The sequence below is a fragment of the Melanostigma gelatinosum genome (assembly GCF_949748355.1).
Source record: "Melanostigma gelatinosum genome assembly, chromosome: 3".
NCBI classification, from domain to species: domain Eukaryota; kingdom Metazoa; phylum Chordata; class Actinopteri; order Perciformes; family Zoarcidae; genus Melanostigma; species Melanostigma gelatinosum.
Window position 1 is genome coordinate 24,334,886 of NC_136636.1, and position 15,002 is coordinate 24,349,887.

The window sequence follows — 15,002 nt, forward strand, 5'->3', positions numbered from 1 at the left end:
CCACTGGTTTTAGGACAGATTCCAGCAGCACTTTAATGTAACTATACCACTGCATCGTTTGGGACACTGAATGAAATTAATAACCATGTTTTTGTAAATTCTCCAGTTATAATTGTTCAGGAAAAAAACAATTGTGTACATGTACAAAGTTACCTCCACAGATGACACCAGCATCCTCAGAATGACGACAGTTGTGGGTTCCTAATCCTCTGTGTGTACAGTCTGTTAGTGATGACTCAGTTCCTGAACACTGAAGGTCATCCAGCCAGATTGGTCCACTTCCTTGTCCAAAGTGTGCATTTCCTGGTGCCGACAGAGCCCTGCCACAGCCCAGGTGTTGACACACCACCTGAGCATCATTCACATCCCAAACGTCGTCACACACCGTCCCCCAATTGCCGTTGTGGAAGATCTCCACTCTGCCAGAGCAGCTGCTGTCAGAGTTGACCAGTCTCACTGTGGTCATATCTAGTTGAAGTGAAAGCAAAATATCTGTCAACCTACATGGCAACAGCAGCGGCTGATCAATTGAGGGCCATGGGGCATGGCCCCACCATGAGCCACACAAAAAAAAAAAAAAAAGATATATATATATATATATATATCTATATAGATATATAGATATATATATTAAATTATACAAATTGTCAATATTTGTATTTTTGAACTATGGAATTTACCCAGTAATGTGTGTAAAATATGATATCTGCGCAAAATATATGCTTTTCCTGCTCGTCCTCTCCGCCTGTGTGCTCTCTGCTCGTGCTCGCTGTCTGTGTGCACGACACTCTGAGAACGCGCAGCTTGGGGGGCCTGATCGTTTTGGCCCAAAAGAGACTGGTCTATGAAGCAGTTTAGCCAATTGCTGATTCAAGATATAAATGAGTGACATACAATTTAGCCAATCAGCGCCCTCAAATAGATTCAGCTTGGGGCCAGAACGATCAGGCCCCCCTCGCTGCGCGTTCTCGTCAGGAGAAGACTCTACGCGTGAGTGCAAGCGCGAGCACTCCTCATCCAAGACCCGTTTGAGAGGAGAACTTTGGCGGAGATTCTGCAGCCAAAGAGCCGATATCAGATCAGCCTGACCTCACAATCAGATAGACTACATGCGAAGCTTCACTAGCTGTACACCAGACAGGTTTGGCTAGCTGGATGACGTCATGCTAATCATTTATTTAGCTTTTTAAAACAACGGGGACAGATCCATCACGGACAGTTACAGGAGTAAGGGATGAGGAGGTAAGGAAATATGAGAACACCAGGGTAGGGAGTAAGGGATGAGGAGGTAAGGAAACATGAGAACACCAGGACACACATGGAGAACTCTGTCAAGCTACATATTTGGCAAAGTGAACATCTTTTCTTCTACATAGTTGTCCTCAGTTTCATCTGCTTAACTTGGTCATGGAGGCATCAACATGTAATAGAGATGTTATATTAACAGTGAAAACTCATCATAGCTTAATTTAACATCAGTATTCATAATTACACTTCATGTTTACTTCTCCTGATCTTTACCTCCTATAACAAGGTCCATAGGGGCATCTCAATCAATAAACATATTATATTATATAAGTGTTATTTACTGATTGTTTTCGTGTTGGAATAAAGGTTAAATATTTAACTGCCAAGTAATAATGCATGTTTGATACTTCCATTTTTTGCATTAAATCATACTGGGATGTTTGCTGAAATTGATAAGATGGCCCTACCTAGAACATTTTCCACCAGCCGCCACTGAACAGCAGTATTGACCAAAAGCCCCATCTCTTCAATGAAACTACTTTATAATTTAGCGTCTTTATCATTATTAACTCCCGACATAGCATACTCTCCCTTCACACATGATTCTTCTGAGGCAACGATAAATTATCTGGAAACTGTGAGGTTCTATGAAATGGATGTAAATTAGGTGTGAAAGTAATAAGATAAAATTACACAAAACTAGGTATAAACTGAGACAGATGGATCTGGGTACATTGGGAGTTGATACACAGGTTAACGGTCAGGATAATTGAGATATCTAGAGAGTGCTGCAGGGATGACATTTTGTAGGCCAACACGGAAGGTAGCCTCTCAGTGGTTCCCTTGACAAAAAGCCAATGGGATTTTGGATTATTGACAAAATAAAATAGTTTGCTAAACTAGTTTATGGTACAAACACATTTTGTTTCCTAAGATCATCTTCAGAAATGAACACTACTTTTATCATGATTTAAATCATAGCTGCAATTGGCATCTATGATTTAAAGGCAGACTATAGTTCAGCATTATGATGTTCATTAGTCTCATTTAGGCACTTGTTAGCAACCATCTTTTTTGAACAAACTTAAAAGCATCACATTTCACAAGTGGGATATTTACTGATGCATTTCATGTCATATAACAAAATGTTAAAATCTCTTAATCTCGTGTTATCCACAGACCTTATTTAGGCATTTTACCAAAATTCCAGTCAAAAATCCCATTGACTTCCACGAGTCTGAATATTCAACTCAAAGATGGTTTTAAGACTATTTCCAGCAGCATTTTATTGCAGTATTGTTTGTGAAATAGAAAAATTAGTAACAATGTTTTTTCTAAATTCTTTAGTTATATTTGTGCAGAAAAAAAGGTAGCTGTACAAAGTTACCTTCACAGATGACACCAGCATCCTCAGAATGACCACAGTTGTGGGTTCCTAATCCTCTGTGTGTACAGTCTTTTAGTGATGACTCAGTTCCTGAACACTGAAGGTCATCCAGCCAGATTGGTCCACTTCCTTGTCCAAAATGTGCACTTCTTGGTGCTGACAGAGCCCTGCCACAGCCCAGCTGTTGACACACCACCTGAGCGGCATTCAAATCCCAACTGTCGTCACACACCGTCCCCCAATTCTCGTTGTGGAAGATCTCCACTCTGCCAGAGCAGCTGCTGTCAGAGTTGACCAGTCTCACTGTGGTCATATCTAGTTGAAGTGAAAGCAAAATATCTGTCAACATATGGCAGCAGTATTGAGCAAAAGCCCCATCTCGTCAATGCAACTGAACTTGATTTAATCATTTAGCTTCTTTATTATTTTTATGAACTCTTCCATATCATACTCTCCCTTCACACATGATTCTTCTGAGGTAAAGATGAGAAATTAGCTTGAAAATGTGGGGTTCTATGATCGGCAATATTTCAAACAATGGAAGTAACTCAAGGGTTAAAGTAAAAGAGTTTGAGATAAAAAGAATGAAACAAAACTTAGCATAATTATATAAACATTGACAGATGGAACTGGGTACATTGGGAGTGTATTCACAGGTTATTGGTCAGGATGATAGAGATATCTAGAGAGTGCTGCGAGGATGACATATTTTTGTAGGCCAACCCGGAAGTTAGCCTCTTACTGATTCCCTGGAGAAAAAGCCTATGTGATTTTGGATTATTGCAGGAAATCAGCTCTGTGGCTAAACTAGTTTATGACACCAACGTCTTCCCAAATGAACACTACTTTTATCATTATCCAAATCATAGATGCAATCGGCAGAAGCAAAGACATAACGTCAATTCAATTTTATAAACAAACTACACCACTGTCTCATGACTTCATGCCGCCACCACCGGTAAGCTAAAGGCAGACTATAGTTCAGCATGATGATGAATGGTCCAATTTAGGCACTTGTTAGAGACCATCTTTTTTAAGAAACGTAAAAGCTTCAAATTTCACAAGTGGGATATTTACTGACGTATTTTATGTCAGACCAAAATGCTAAAATCTCTTTACCTCGTGTTAACCACAGACCTTATTTAGGCATCTTACCAAAAACCCAGTCAAAAACAACATTGATTTCCGAGTGTAAAAATTCAACTCACAGCTGGGTTTTAGGCAGTGGCGGGCCGTCAACCCCGGCAAGGCTTTCTCTGCTTGCCTAGACAGAATCCCAAAGTTATAGGTATTTTATAATTAAATTAGTTTTCATAAATACACTACATGCATTCTAAATATTTTTTATCCCCCATTAGCTTATTACTTAGCTACCATCTTCCTCAGTTGCGCCGCTTCCAGCGCAACTTGTTTTAAGTAGAGCTTTTATCCAATCAGATTTCGCCCCATGTCGTCGCCAAGTAAAATAATCTGCCCGGACACCTTCAGAATTACAACTCAATCCCTTTGCAGTTCAGGTAAATGGGGACGATATTGTTGATTGTCATAGTCGCCAACGAATCAGATTTTTAGTTTGACATGTTGGGCGTATTCTTTGACGTGCCAGAGCCTTCTAGCTGGCCTACCAAAGTAAGTCTTCATTAACGTGCAGCTTGATTGGTCAGTGGGCTAGCGTGACTGTTGTGAAGCTAACAGAACTTTGCAGCAGTAAGAGTTCAACTTTAAAGATATGCAAGACTTTTGTACGAGACATTACATTTTTAGCGTTTTGGAATGTTTGGCGGTGACAATCCAGTATACGCTAATTTCAGTAGCGTTACTACGGTTTTAATTTTTTTAACGTTATCGTTTTTATGAAATGGTTAATTTTGTGCCCTCTGATGTGAATAATATTTGAATGGTCCGTGCCCTCGAGTGTGGGACAGAATGAGTGTTTTAGCAACATCATTTTGCTAGAATGTGCAGAGGCCTGTTGAATCATGTTATTTGAGTTTTATGTTATTATACCTGCTTTGTTAAATAAATACAGGTATATACGACTGGTTCTTCAGAGTTCGTTCTCGTCATTTTCTTAATTACATTGGTTTTGACTATATGCATTGCCCGTTAATGACGAAGCATCCCGTCGTGAGGCGTAATAGTGAGGTTATTACGAGGTGGTTCAACTGTAGTAGGACAGCGCCGATGGCCCAAGTATAAAATACATGGCCTGCCACTGGTTTTAGGACCATTTCCAACAGCACTTTATTGTAACTATATTACTGTGTCGTTTTTGAAATTGAATTAAAGTAATGTATTTTCTAAATTCTCCAGTTATATTTGTTCAGAAGAAAAAGAAATGTGGAGATATAAAAAGTTACCTCCACAGATGACACCAGCATCCTTAGAATGACTACAGTTGTGGGTTCCTAATCCACTGAGTGTACAGTCTTTTAGTGATGACTCAGTTCCTGAACACTGAAGGTCATCCAGCCAGATTGTTCCACTTCCTTGTCCAAAATGTGCACTTCTTGGTGCCGACAGAGCCCTGCCACAGCCCAGCTGTTGACACACCACCTGAGCGTCAGTCACATCCCAAACGTCATCACACACCGTCCCCCAACTGCCGTTGTGGAAGATCTCCACTCTGCCAGAACAGCTGCTGTTAGAGTTGACCAGTCTCACTGTGGGCATATCTGGTTGAAGCGAAAGCAAAATATCAGTCAACCTTTATGGCATCTGTAGGTTGCAAATTACAGCAATATTGAGCAACGGCCCCAACTCTTCAATGCAACTTTAATTGATCATTTAGCTTTATTATCATCAACTCTTCCATATTATACTCTCCCTTCACACATTATGCTTCTGATGAAACGATGATAAATTATCTGGAAAATATGGGGTTCTATGATATGCAATAGATATAAATTAGGGGTGAAAGTAATAAGAGATTAAAAGATAAAATGTATCAAAACCAGGTATAAACTGTGACAGATGGAGCTGGTTACATTGAGAGTTGCTGAGGCAAATTTGTAATTTTGGGCTATACAAAAATAAATTGAAATGAAATGATACAGGTTATTGTTCAGGATGAGATAGAGAGATAGAGAGAGATAGAGAGTGCTGCGGGGATGACATTTTTGTTGGCCGACCCGGAAGTTAGCCTCTCACTGGTTCCCTCGACAAAAGGAGTCAAAATACAGGTTCAGCACAGCGGTGAGAGACGCGAAACAGTACTCTGAGAAACTGCAACACCAGCTCTCAATAAGTGACTCCGCTTCTGTCTGAAGAGGTCCGAGACATGAACTACAAGCCTAAAGGCCCCCCACTCAATGAATGACCTACGCCTGGCAAACAAGCTCCACTGGACAATGGGACAGTCCTGATACCATCCTCTAGCTACAGACCACCAGGTCTCCCTCCCCCAGCTCAGCAGGGGTCCATGCCTCTGTACCACCCACCCATCCAACCACCAGTGATGACTTTTCCAGAGAGACTCAATGAGGCTGTTTAAAAGTCAGAACCCCCGCAAAGCAGCCAGCCTCTCCCTCCACCCTAAAGCATTGTGCTGATCAGCAGTCTCCGGTATTCACAGACATCTTCAATTGCGCCACCATCATCCCCGTCCCCCAAAAACACGAAGGTTCACAGGACTAAATGACTACAGGCCCGTCGCCCTGACCTCTGCGGTCATGAAGTCTTTTAAGCGCCTTGTGTAAATAGAAATATATATTTATAAATGATGCCTTGATTATTGCACTGTGGTCATTGTTATGCACTATTCACCAAGTCAAATTCCTTGTATGTGTTACATACTTGGCAAGAACTGGTTCTGAAAAAGCCAATGGGATTTGGGATTATTACAGGAAATCAAGTCTGAGGCTAAACCAGTTTATGATACAAACATGTTTTGTTTATTAAGTTCATCTTCCCAAATCAACACTACTTCATTTAAATCATAGATGCAACCCGCAGAAGTAAAAAAGTCACGTCACGACGAAACAAACTACACGACTGTCTCATGACGTCACGCCACCACCACTGAGCTAAAGATTATAGTTCAGCACGATGATGTTCAGTAGCCTCATTTAGGCACTTGTTAGCAACCAACATTTTTCAGAAGCTTAAAATTTCACAAGTGGGATATTTACTGACATATTTTCTGTCAGTAAATATTTCAGGAGTCTTACCAAAAACCTTGTCAAAATTGCCATCGACTTCCACGAGTGTAAAAATTCAACTCACAGCTGCATTTTAGGGCCATTTCCAGCAGCACTTCATTGTAACTATATTATTGTATCGTTTGTGAAATTTAATGGAATTAATGTTTTTTCAAAATTATATTTGTGCAGAAAAAAAAGCATGTGTAGATGTACAACGTTACCTTCACAGATGACACCAGCATCCTCAGAATGACGACAATTGTGGGTTCCTAATCCTCTGTGTGTACAGTCTGTTAGTGATGACTCAGTTCCTGAACACTGAAGGTCATCCAGCCAGATTGGTCCACTTCCTTGTCCAAAATGTGCACTTCCTGGTGCTGACAGAGCCCTGCCACAGCCCAGCTGTTGACACACCACCTGAGCATCATTCCAATCCCAACTGTCGTCACACACCGTCCCCCAATTGCCGTTGTGGAAGACCTCCACTCTGCCAGAGCAGCTGCTGTCAGAGTTGACCAGTCTCACTGCGGTCATATCTGATTGAAGTGAAAGCAAAATATCAGTCAACCCACATGGCAACTGCTTGCAAATTACAGCAATATTGAGCAAACGCCACATCTCTTAAATGTAACTGAACTTAATTTAATCATTTAGCTTTATTATTATTATGAACTCTTACATATCATACTGTCCCTTCACACATGATTCTTCTGAGGTAAAGATGAGAAATTATCTGGAAAATGTGGGGTTCTATGATGTGCAATATTTCATACAATGGATGTAACGCGAGGGTTAAAGTGAAAGAGTTTGATATAAACAAACTACCACTGTCTTTACGCCACCACCACTACGCTAAAGGCAGACTATAGTTTAGCATGTTGATGTTCATTCGTCTCATTTAGGCACTTGTTAGCAACAATCATTTTTCAGAAACTTAAAACCTTCAAATTTCACAAGTGAGTTATTCACAGACATATTTTATGTCATAGAACAAGACGCCATTTTGACACAGGTGACAATAAAGTTAATTGTGGGCCCAGTCCATTTGTCACAGTCATTCCAGTGAGCCAGCATCCACAATACCAGGGCCATGGCCCACCTAAATGAAACAGGGCCATAATCAATGTTAGCAATTGTACCTGGGTTTACCCTGCAATGATATGTTGAAATGGCTGCTGTGAGAAGAGCGCATCATTGCTAACTTTTTCTGCCTGCTCTTTGGTGCTGGGCAGGTAGTGTACAGTGGGTTGATCAGAACTTTGCCACTGAAAACTAATTCTCTGAAGTTTCCATCCTCTCTGCAACTCCCTTCACATTACAAGAAATGATTTGATCCATTGTGAATATGAAACATCAATCAGTGCAGCTTCATGTAAAGAAGAATTTAAGCTTAAACCTGCTGATACATCAATTACTTTACCTGTCCATCCTGTTAATGTCTGAATTAGCAGGAGCAACAGCATTCCACGAGTCCCCCTCATCACGGGCCACATACAGGAGATAGGACCCACACTTGCTGAATCGGACAAAAGAGACACTTTGCCAAACTGCATCAAAGCCGACTCTTCTGGCTTGCTAAATGATTGACTCCAGTCCTAACGCAGGGTACATCCCAAGTCTCTTTATATGCACTTTTCGCAGCAGCCAATCTGGCGCATAATTGCAGGGTAAACACAGGTGTGATTGATCAAACTGATGAAGGTCCCATTCTATTTAGTTTCAAATTCATTCCAGTGAGCCAGCATGCACAATACCAGGGCCCCAGCCACCGAAATGGAACAGAGCCATTTTTTTTAATCACACCTGTGTTCACTCTGCAATTATATGTCAAAATGGCGGGGGTGATAAGGGTCTATTTCATCCATGGGTACATCCCACAGCTCTTAATCGCATCCCCGTTTCCCTCACTTGTGTCCTTTGAAACCATGTGAGGAGAGAGGAAACGAGGAAATATGTTTTAAGATACATGAAAATTCCTTTCCTCAGTTGCATCACGTGAAGCGACGTCTGTTTCTGATGACGGCTCTGATCACAGCTGGATCAGCTGTCAGTTGGCCTTAACAGCTGGAGAGACTTTTGAGAAGTTTGTGTCTGTGCTAGTATTATTAGTTACTATTATTAAGTACAGTGATGATTACTGTGTGTCTTTAATAGTTATTCGTATTATTAGTTGTTATTATTAAGTACAGTGATCATGTGCACAGACACAAACTTCTCAAAAGTCTCTCCAGCTGTTAAAGCCGACTGACAACATATCAGTAATTTACTCCAGCATGCACAGATGGATCTAAAGATCCTAATACAGGTAGAACTGGTTTGGCGGTCACCATACCAACCTTGCAATATGAAGTCAAAGGGAGAACATCAGATCATCTGTCTGTTTATACAGTTGAGACGTTGGTCATTTTAACAGCACTGCAGTGGGTAGAGGAGGTTCGGATCGAAAAGGTCATTGTCTGTTCAGATTTCAGTTCAGTATTATCCTAATTACAATCATTCACAACCCATAGCAGGCAGGATTTAATTTATGAAAAATACGAAACACTGTTCTGACTTAAGAATATGGGTATTTTTGTATAATTTATGTGGGTACCAGCACATAGAGGGGTAAAAGGAAACGAAAGAGCAGATAAATTAACAAAAACAAGACACATTTTACTCAGCAAAGCAGAAGCTAAATCATAAATCAAAAGAAACATTAGTAAGGAATGGCAGCACAGTTGGGATGTAGGAGAAACAGGAAGACATCTTTATGCTGTTCAGAGAGAAGTTGGCAAAGGGAGGCCATCCAGAAGAAGCACCACAGAAGAAAACATATGAACCAGACTGACGATTGGGCACACAAGGCTGAACAAAACAATGCAACTAATAAATAAACACCGAACAGGACTATGTGAGCACTGCCAGATACCAGAATCTGTAGACCACATCATTTGTCATTGCCAGAAATTCACACTTGAGCGAGACAGGTTGAAGAGGAAGCTGGGAGTTGAGGAACTAAACCTAAAAGATGCATTAACCTTGTGGGCAGGAAATGTTTTTTAAGGGGATAGGTTACTCTTGTCCACACTCCAATACAGTAGGTGGCGGGAATGCACCTTTCACTGGATGCCATTGTTAGGTTCATGAACCTCTCGCAACTGTGGGGGAGACCGCATGTGATCCAGCCTCTGCCAACAAGTCAGCCGGTCTCAATTGTAATCAAAAGTATTTAATACTACAGAAGCTAAAACAATTGCAAAGTGAAGTACATTATTTACGGAAAATATAGAAATATGATCCGCGCGGAAAAGCATTCACCCGCGCCTCACCCTGAAAGCGTAACGACCCACAAGATGAAACGGGAGCAAAGAGAAAGAATTCTTCCTCTGCCTTTCTTTTCATAGTTCGAAAAACCCTCCAATAATGCCTGTCTTAGTTTCTATTGGCTAAATCCAGCTGGCTCCTCCTTCTCGCATCAGCCAGCCGGAGGACCCTCGCGCGGGTGTGACGCCTCGTTCCTGTAAATGCTTGTCTGGAAATCCCTGTCTGACCCTTGGCTATTCTTCACAGTTTTATACGTTCAATGACTGTCTTTTATGGCTTAACACTTCTATGGTAAACATACTATATAAAGATAAGGATTTGCAACTTTTGGCAAAAACTTCACAAGTTTTCCAAGCATAATTGGTACGTCCCAAGTACTTGCTAACATTTTACTATCCACCTCTAAAGGTGCTACAAATTCAACTAAGAAACACTTCGAACAATAAATCTTAAAACACCCCTCTAATTATGAATCCTAAAACACTTCTAATTATAAATTCTTAAAGCACACTTCTAAACCTAAATTTCCTACACAATCCTCCATAAAACTTAAAAGAAGAAGAAGAACAGGGATGTGATTAAGGGCTTTGGGATATAGGCCAAATCCCAATGTCCCCCCTAAACCCTCAAACCCTGAACCCTCAAGAACTTACTGACGTCACCTGGAAAGTGGTTGAGTGTGAGAGACTGTGAGGGCTTGAAATGGTGTAAATAGGAATGGGACAACACTTTGCTTCAACATATCACGTTACCATGACGACAAAAAATATGATGTATAATTGTGTGTATTATTTTATACTTTGTACTCCCTGATTTGAAAGTCTTTCAGACTCTTTCCTCACAAGTGAGAGGTCATTTTATATAAGCATTTACTCATTTAGTCAAAACAGCTTCAATGACAAAATCAAATATTTGATGAAGAAATAAATAAATATTCTCTGATTTCATGTTTATTTTTTGTTCCATCTTTAACCCTTGATGTTTGAGTAAATTGAATATGACAGGCTGAACACACGTGAGCCGTCCTTGTTTTCTCTTCTTATTTTTTTTACGTCTCCATGCGTCCACTGGTTACCCCGTGTTTAATGTCACATTGCAATGATTTGTGGGTAATTCACTGAGGCTAAGTCAGCATACCATGCTGACTTACGGAAAGGGTTCATAAAGGGCTCAAGATGTCTGCAAGAGAGCCCTCAAACAGTTGACGATTTGACAGTGGGACATCCCTAAACCCTCACGGACTTCACGGGAGCGCGCCTCAAAGTCCGTGAGTCCGTAAGGGGGGACATTGGGATTTGGCCATACCTATGGGGTACTTCTCAAGTCTCTTAATTGTCATTTCCTCGCTCCTCGATCCTCGCTTGAACCGGAAGTTGTTTCTGTGCTGCGATATTGACGGCCGTCCCAAAGCTCTAATGTAGCTTGAGGAGCGAGGATCGAGGATGGAGGGACCTTGGAGGAGCCATGAGCGAGGAACCACGAAAACAGACTTCCAGGAAGTTTTTTAACAGCCGACACGCCCCCTCATTGTTCATCAGTTATGTGATTGGACGCTGCAGCCGATCGGCCTGACTGACTGAGTTTAACACCAGAGTGAAGACAGATCACAGAATAAACTCAAGCTTTATATTTGATTTGTTCTCTGGTTCAACATCTGATTTAAATAAATGTTCATTGTAGTCTGAACAACAAAAGAACCACAAACAACTTTCTTAATTTATTAGAAAGATTTGTGTTTTCATGATCTGATATTTCCCTCAATAACCTTTATTATGGAAACAATTAAAGTCAGAGAGAGCTGGAGAGATGAAACACTTTTTACATCATTCCTGAGTGTTTGACGAGTTTTATAATTTAAGAGAAACAATAATCATATTCTGGGTTATTTAATGATGACGCCACAGTCACAATTTCAAAATGTACAGATGCAAATAATTCATAAATAGGACGATCGCATTCCGCCGTAGAAATCGATCCTGCGCTTATAAACAGAACACAGGACACAGTTTGTTAACAGACTACAGAGAGAAAACACCTCTACACTGATGATAACTGTGTGTCTTTATTAGTTATTAGTATTATTAAGTACAGTGATCACGTGAACAGACACAAACTTCTCAAAAGTCTCTCCAGCTGTTAAAGCCGACTGACAGCTGATCCAGCTGTGATCATCAGCCACCGTCATCAGAAACAGACGTCGCTTCACGTGACGCAACTGAGGAAAGGACGTCTCATGTATTTTAAAACATATTTCCTCGTTCCTCTCTCCTTGCATAGTTTCCTCCATGCATCCCTGGTGGGAGGGACTAAGACGCAAGGAAAGGACGCAAGTGAGGGAAACGGGGATGCAATTAAGAGACTTGAGAAGTACCCATGGATGCAATAGACCAGGGGTCACCAACCTTTTTTAAACTGAGAGCTACTGCAAGGTACGAAGGGCTACTTATTTGATACAAACTTCCTGAATAACAAAGTTGCACAGATCACCTTAATAACAATAATATATGTTAAGAGACTGTTTGATCACATGTCAGTTAATAATGATTTCCACAACAATGATGGTATAGCTACACATACATATTTAAACATGCAACTTTTATTTCTGTTAATCTGTTTCAACATTTGTAAGTCAGAGGTATCACATCTCTGATATGTTTGTATCATCACATGATTAAAGTCGGTTACTTTTGCACATGGCGCCTGCTGGTGAATGATCCAGTGGTAATGTAGAAATTGTGCGAAGTCTGGGTCACCTTTGCATTGCGCAATGAAGCCTGCATGCCGGCCCGTCATCGCGGGAGCCCCGTCTGTAATCACCGACACCAGCTTTTCCAACGGTACCCTTTTCTCCACGAAGAAACTAGTAAACAGTCTCGTCTATAGCCGAGCGGGGGATCCAATCCTCCGAGGCGTGCGAGCGTCTTCAGGCGCCCGTGTTCAAACCTCTGGTCTGGGCCTTTTCGGTCGGATTGCGTGGAGGACAATGGTTCTCGGCTGGTCTGTCTGTGGGACCCACCATCACTCCTTAATGACAAATCACGGCCCAAAGAAATCGTCTTATGACTCTACGACCTTGATGAGAGAGTGTGTAAATAAAATATATTCATTCACTGTTAAATAATATGCGCTATACTTGTAAAGCTTATATTGTGGAGTTGTGAGGTCACTGTAAGTAGGTCAAAAACGCAGAATGGGGCATTCCGTCACCCGTTCGTACGATAGAAACAGATACAGTGGCCCTGAAAGTAACGCTTGCTTAAACCACCAGATTAGGGCAGAAACTGCCATCTTAGAGTAGGAGAAGAGCTCTTTTTATCTATTCACACAGAGACTTCGAAATAGTTTAGAACTGCACCCTTTTTCTGCACCTTAAGTGTTAACAATATGCTGGACATCAACATTTCACACACACTGACGTTCCAGAGAAGGCGGGTTCCGGACGTGAGCCATTGTGGGTGACGTTGCCCAGTGCTCCATCAGGCCATTTGAATGCTAAAAACAAATCCGCCTCTGCTTTGATTTTGACCAATGGCTCCACAAGGAGAACCAGAATGGACACGCCAGCTTACTCTGTATAAGCGCTCTTAGGTTTCACTTTTGCCTTTTGGTCCGTGCACGTTTAACTGCGGACATAATACTTCTGTCACAAATAAATGTTATTGCTTGAATTGAGCTAAACGCCTCGATCTCAGTCTGTTCACTCGATCTTCATTCATAACAAGTGCAGTCGCTTTGCTGCTTGCTCTTGTCTCTGCTCGCATTTTCTTGTTTCAATTTGCCAGATATATCACATATATCTTGCCAGATATATCACATATATCACTCTTCAACGTTTGAGTGAAGACAAATCCAGAAAGTCGTTGAGCTATTTGGATTGTTGGCTCATGCTAACTAGCAGCTAAGTTAAAGCTAAGTAGCAGCAAGATGCCTCCCTTCTCCACGGATGACTACTACAAACTCCTACAGAAGATTGCAGTCTTGGAAACAAAAATCTACCGACTAGAAGTAAACGCGGAAGTAAATGGACTGTGTGAGAATGATACCACTCTACCATGGACTCAAAACACTGGACAAATGCAAGCTAAGACACAGCTAACTAGCATAACCAGGCCTACCAAGAAACAGGAGGAGAGAGCAGATAATGAATCTTATGCGACTGACTGGCCTGCACTAGCACACGGGCAGAACTCCTCCTCAACCCCTGCACCCAGACGGACAAAGCCAAGGACAGCTAAGGAAAGTAAAACCTGCAAAATACCGCCACAACAACCAAGCCTATAACTTCAAAACAGATTTGCTCCATTGTCGCAGGATCATAAATCTCCATCTGATGACCTGGATAAGCAGCCATCTACTCAAAGCAGGGTAAGAACTGAGAGTAAATGTGAGAAAAGGCCGCAGGCAAAGCTAGTGACTGGGCCTGAGACTCTGATTGTTGGTGACTATGCTGTAAAATATGTCAGAAAACTGTGCAGCAAGAACACCAAAATACTCTGCTTTCCGAAAGATATGGTCTCTGACATGAGAGACAAATTCCTGGACATCGTGGCTGACTATCCCACAGCTAAAAACATCGACTATCCCACAGCTAAAAACATCATCGTGCATACAGGAAGCTGTGATATTGTGAAACAACAGTCTGAAGTTCTGAAGCGAGACTTTATTGATCTGTTAAACACAGTCAGCTCTGTCAAGGCTGAGGTGTTTATCAGTGGCCCTCTTCCACCAGTCAGAGGAGGAGATGGAGGATTCAGCAGGCTGTTTGCACTGAACAGATGGCTGTCAACTGCATGTGCTGACCATTCAGTACATTTTATCAACAATTTCTACCTTTTCTGGGAGCGCAGACATCTTTTTGCAGCGCATGGAATTTGCCTGAACAAGTCAGGGGTAAAACTGTTTACCTCAAACCTGTTTTT

General features: G+C 41.4%; 1 protein-coding gene across 1 annotated transcript in view; it reads right to left on the minus strand.

Annotated features, from left to right (window-relative positions):
• Positions 1–225: 225 nt before the first annotated feature.
• The window catches only part of LOC306797391 (scavenger receptor cysteine-rich domain-containing protein DMBT1-like), a gene marked incomplete at both ends in the record, with an annotated part of 34,834 nt that continues 20,057 nt past the window's right edge, over positions 226–15,002 (minus strand). Inside the window, 4 exons of the mRNA XM_079296735.1 lie at positions 226–349; positions 2,797–2,950; positions 5,062–5,310; positions 7,146–7,313. Of these exons, the coding sequence (XP_079152861.1) occupies positions 226–349; positions 2,797–2,950; positions 5,062–5,310; positions 7,146–7,313 (695 nt within the window). The remainder of the gene's footprint in view (positions 350–2,796; positions 2,951–5,061; positions 5,311–7,145; positions 7,314–15,002) is intronic.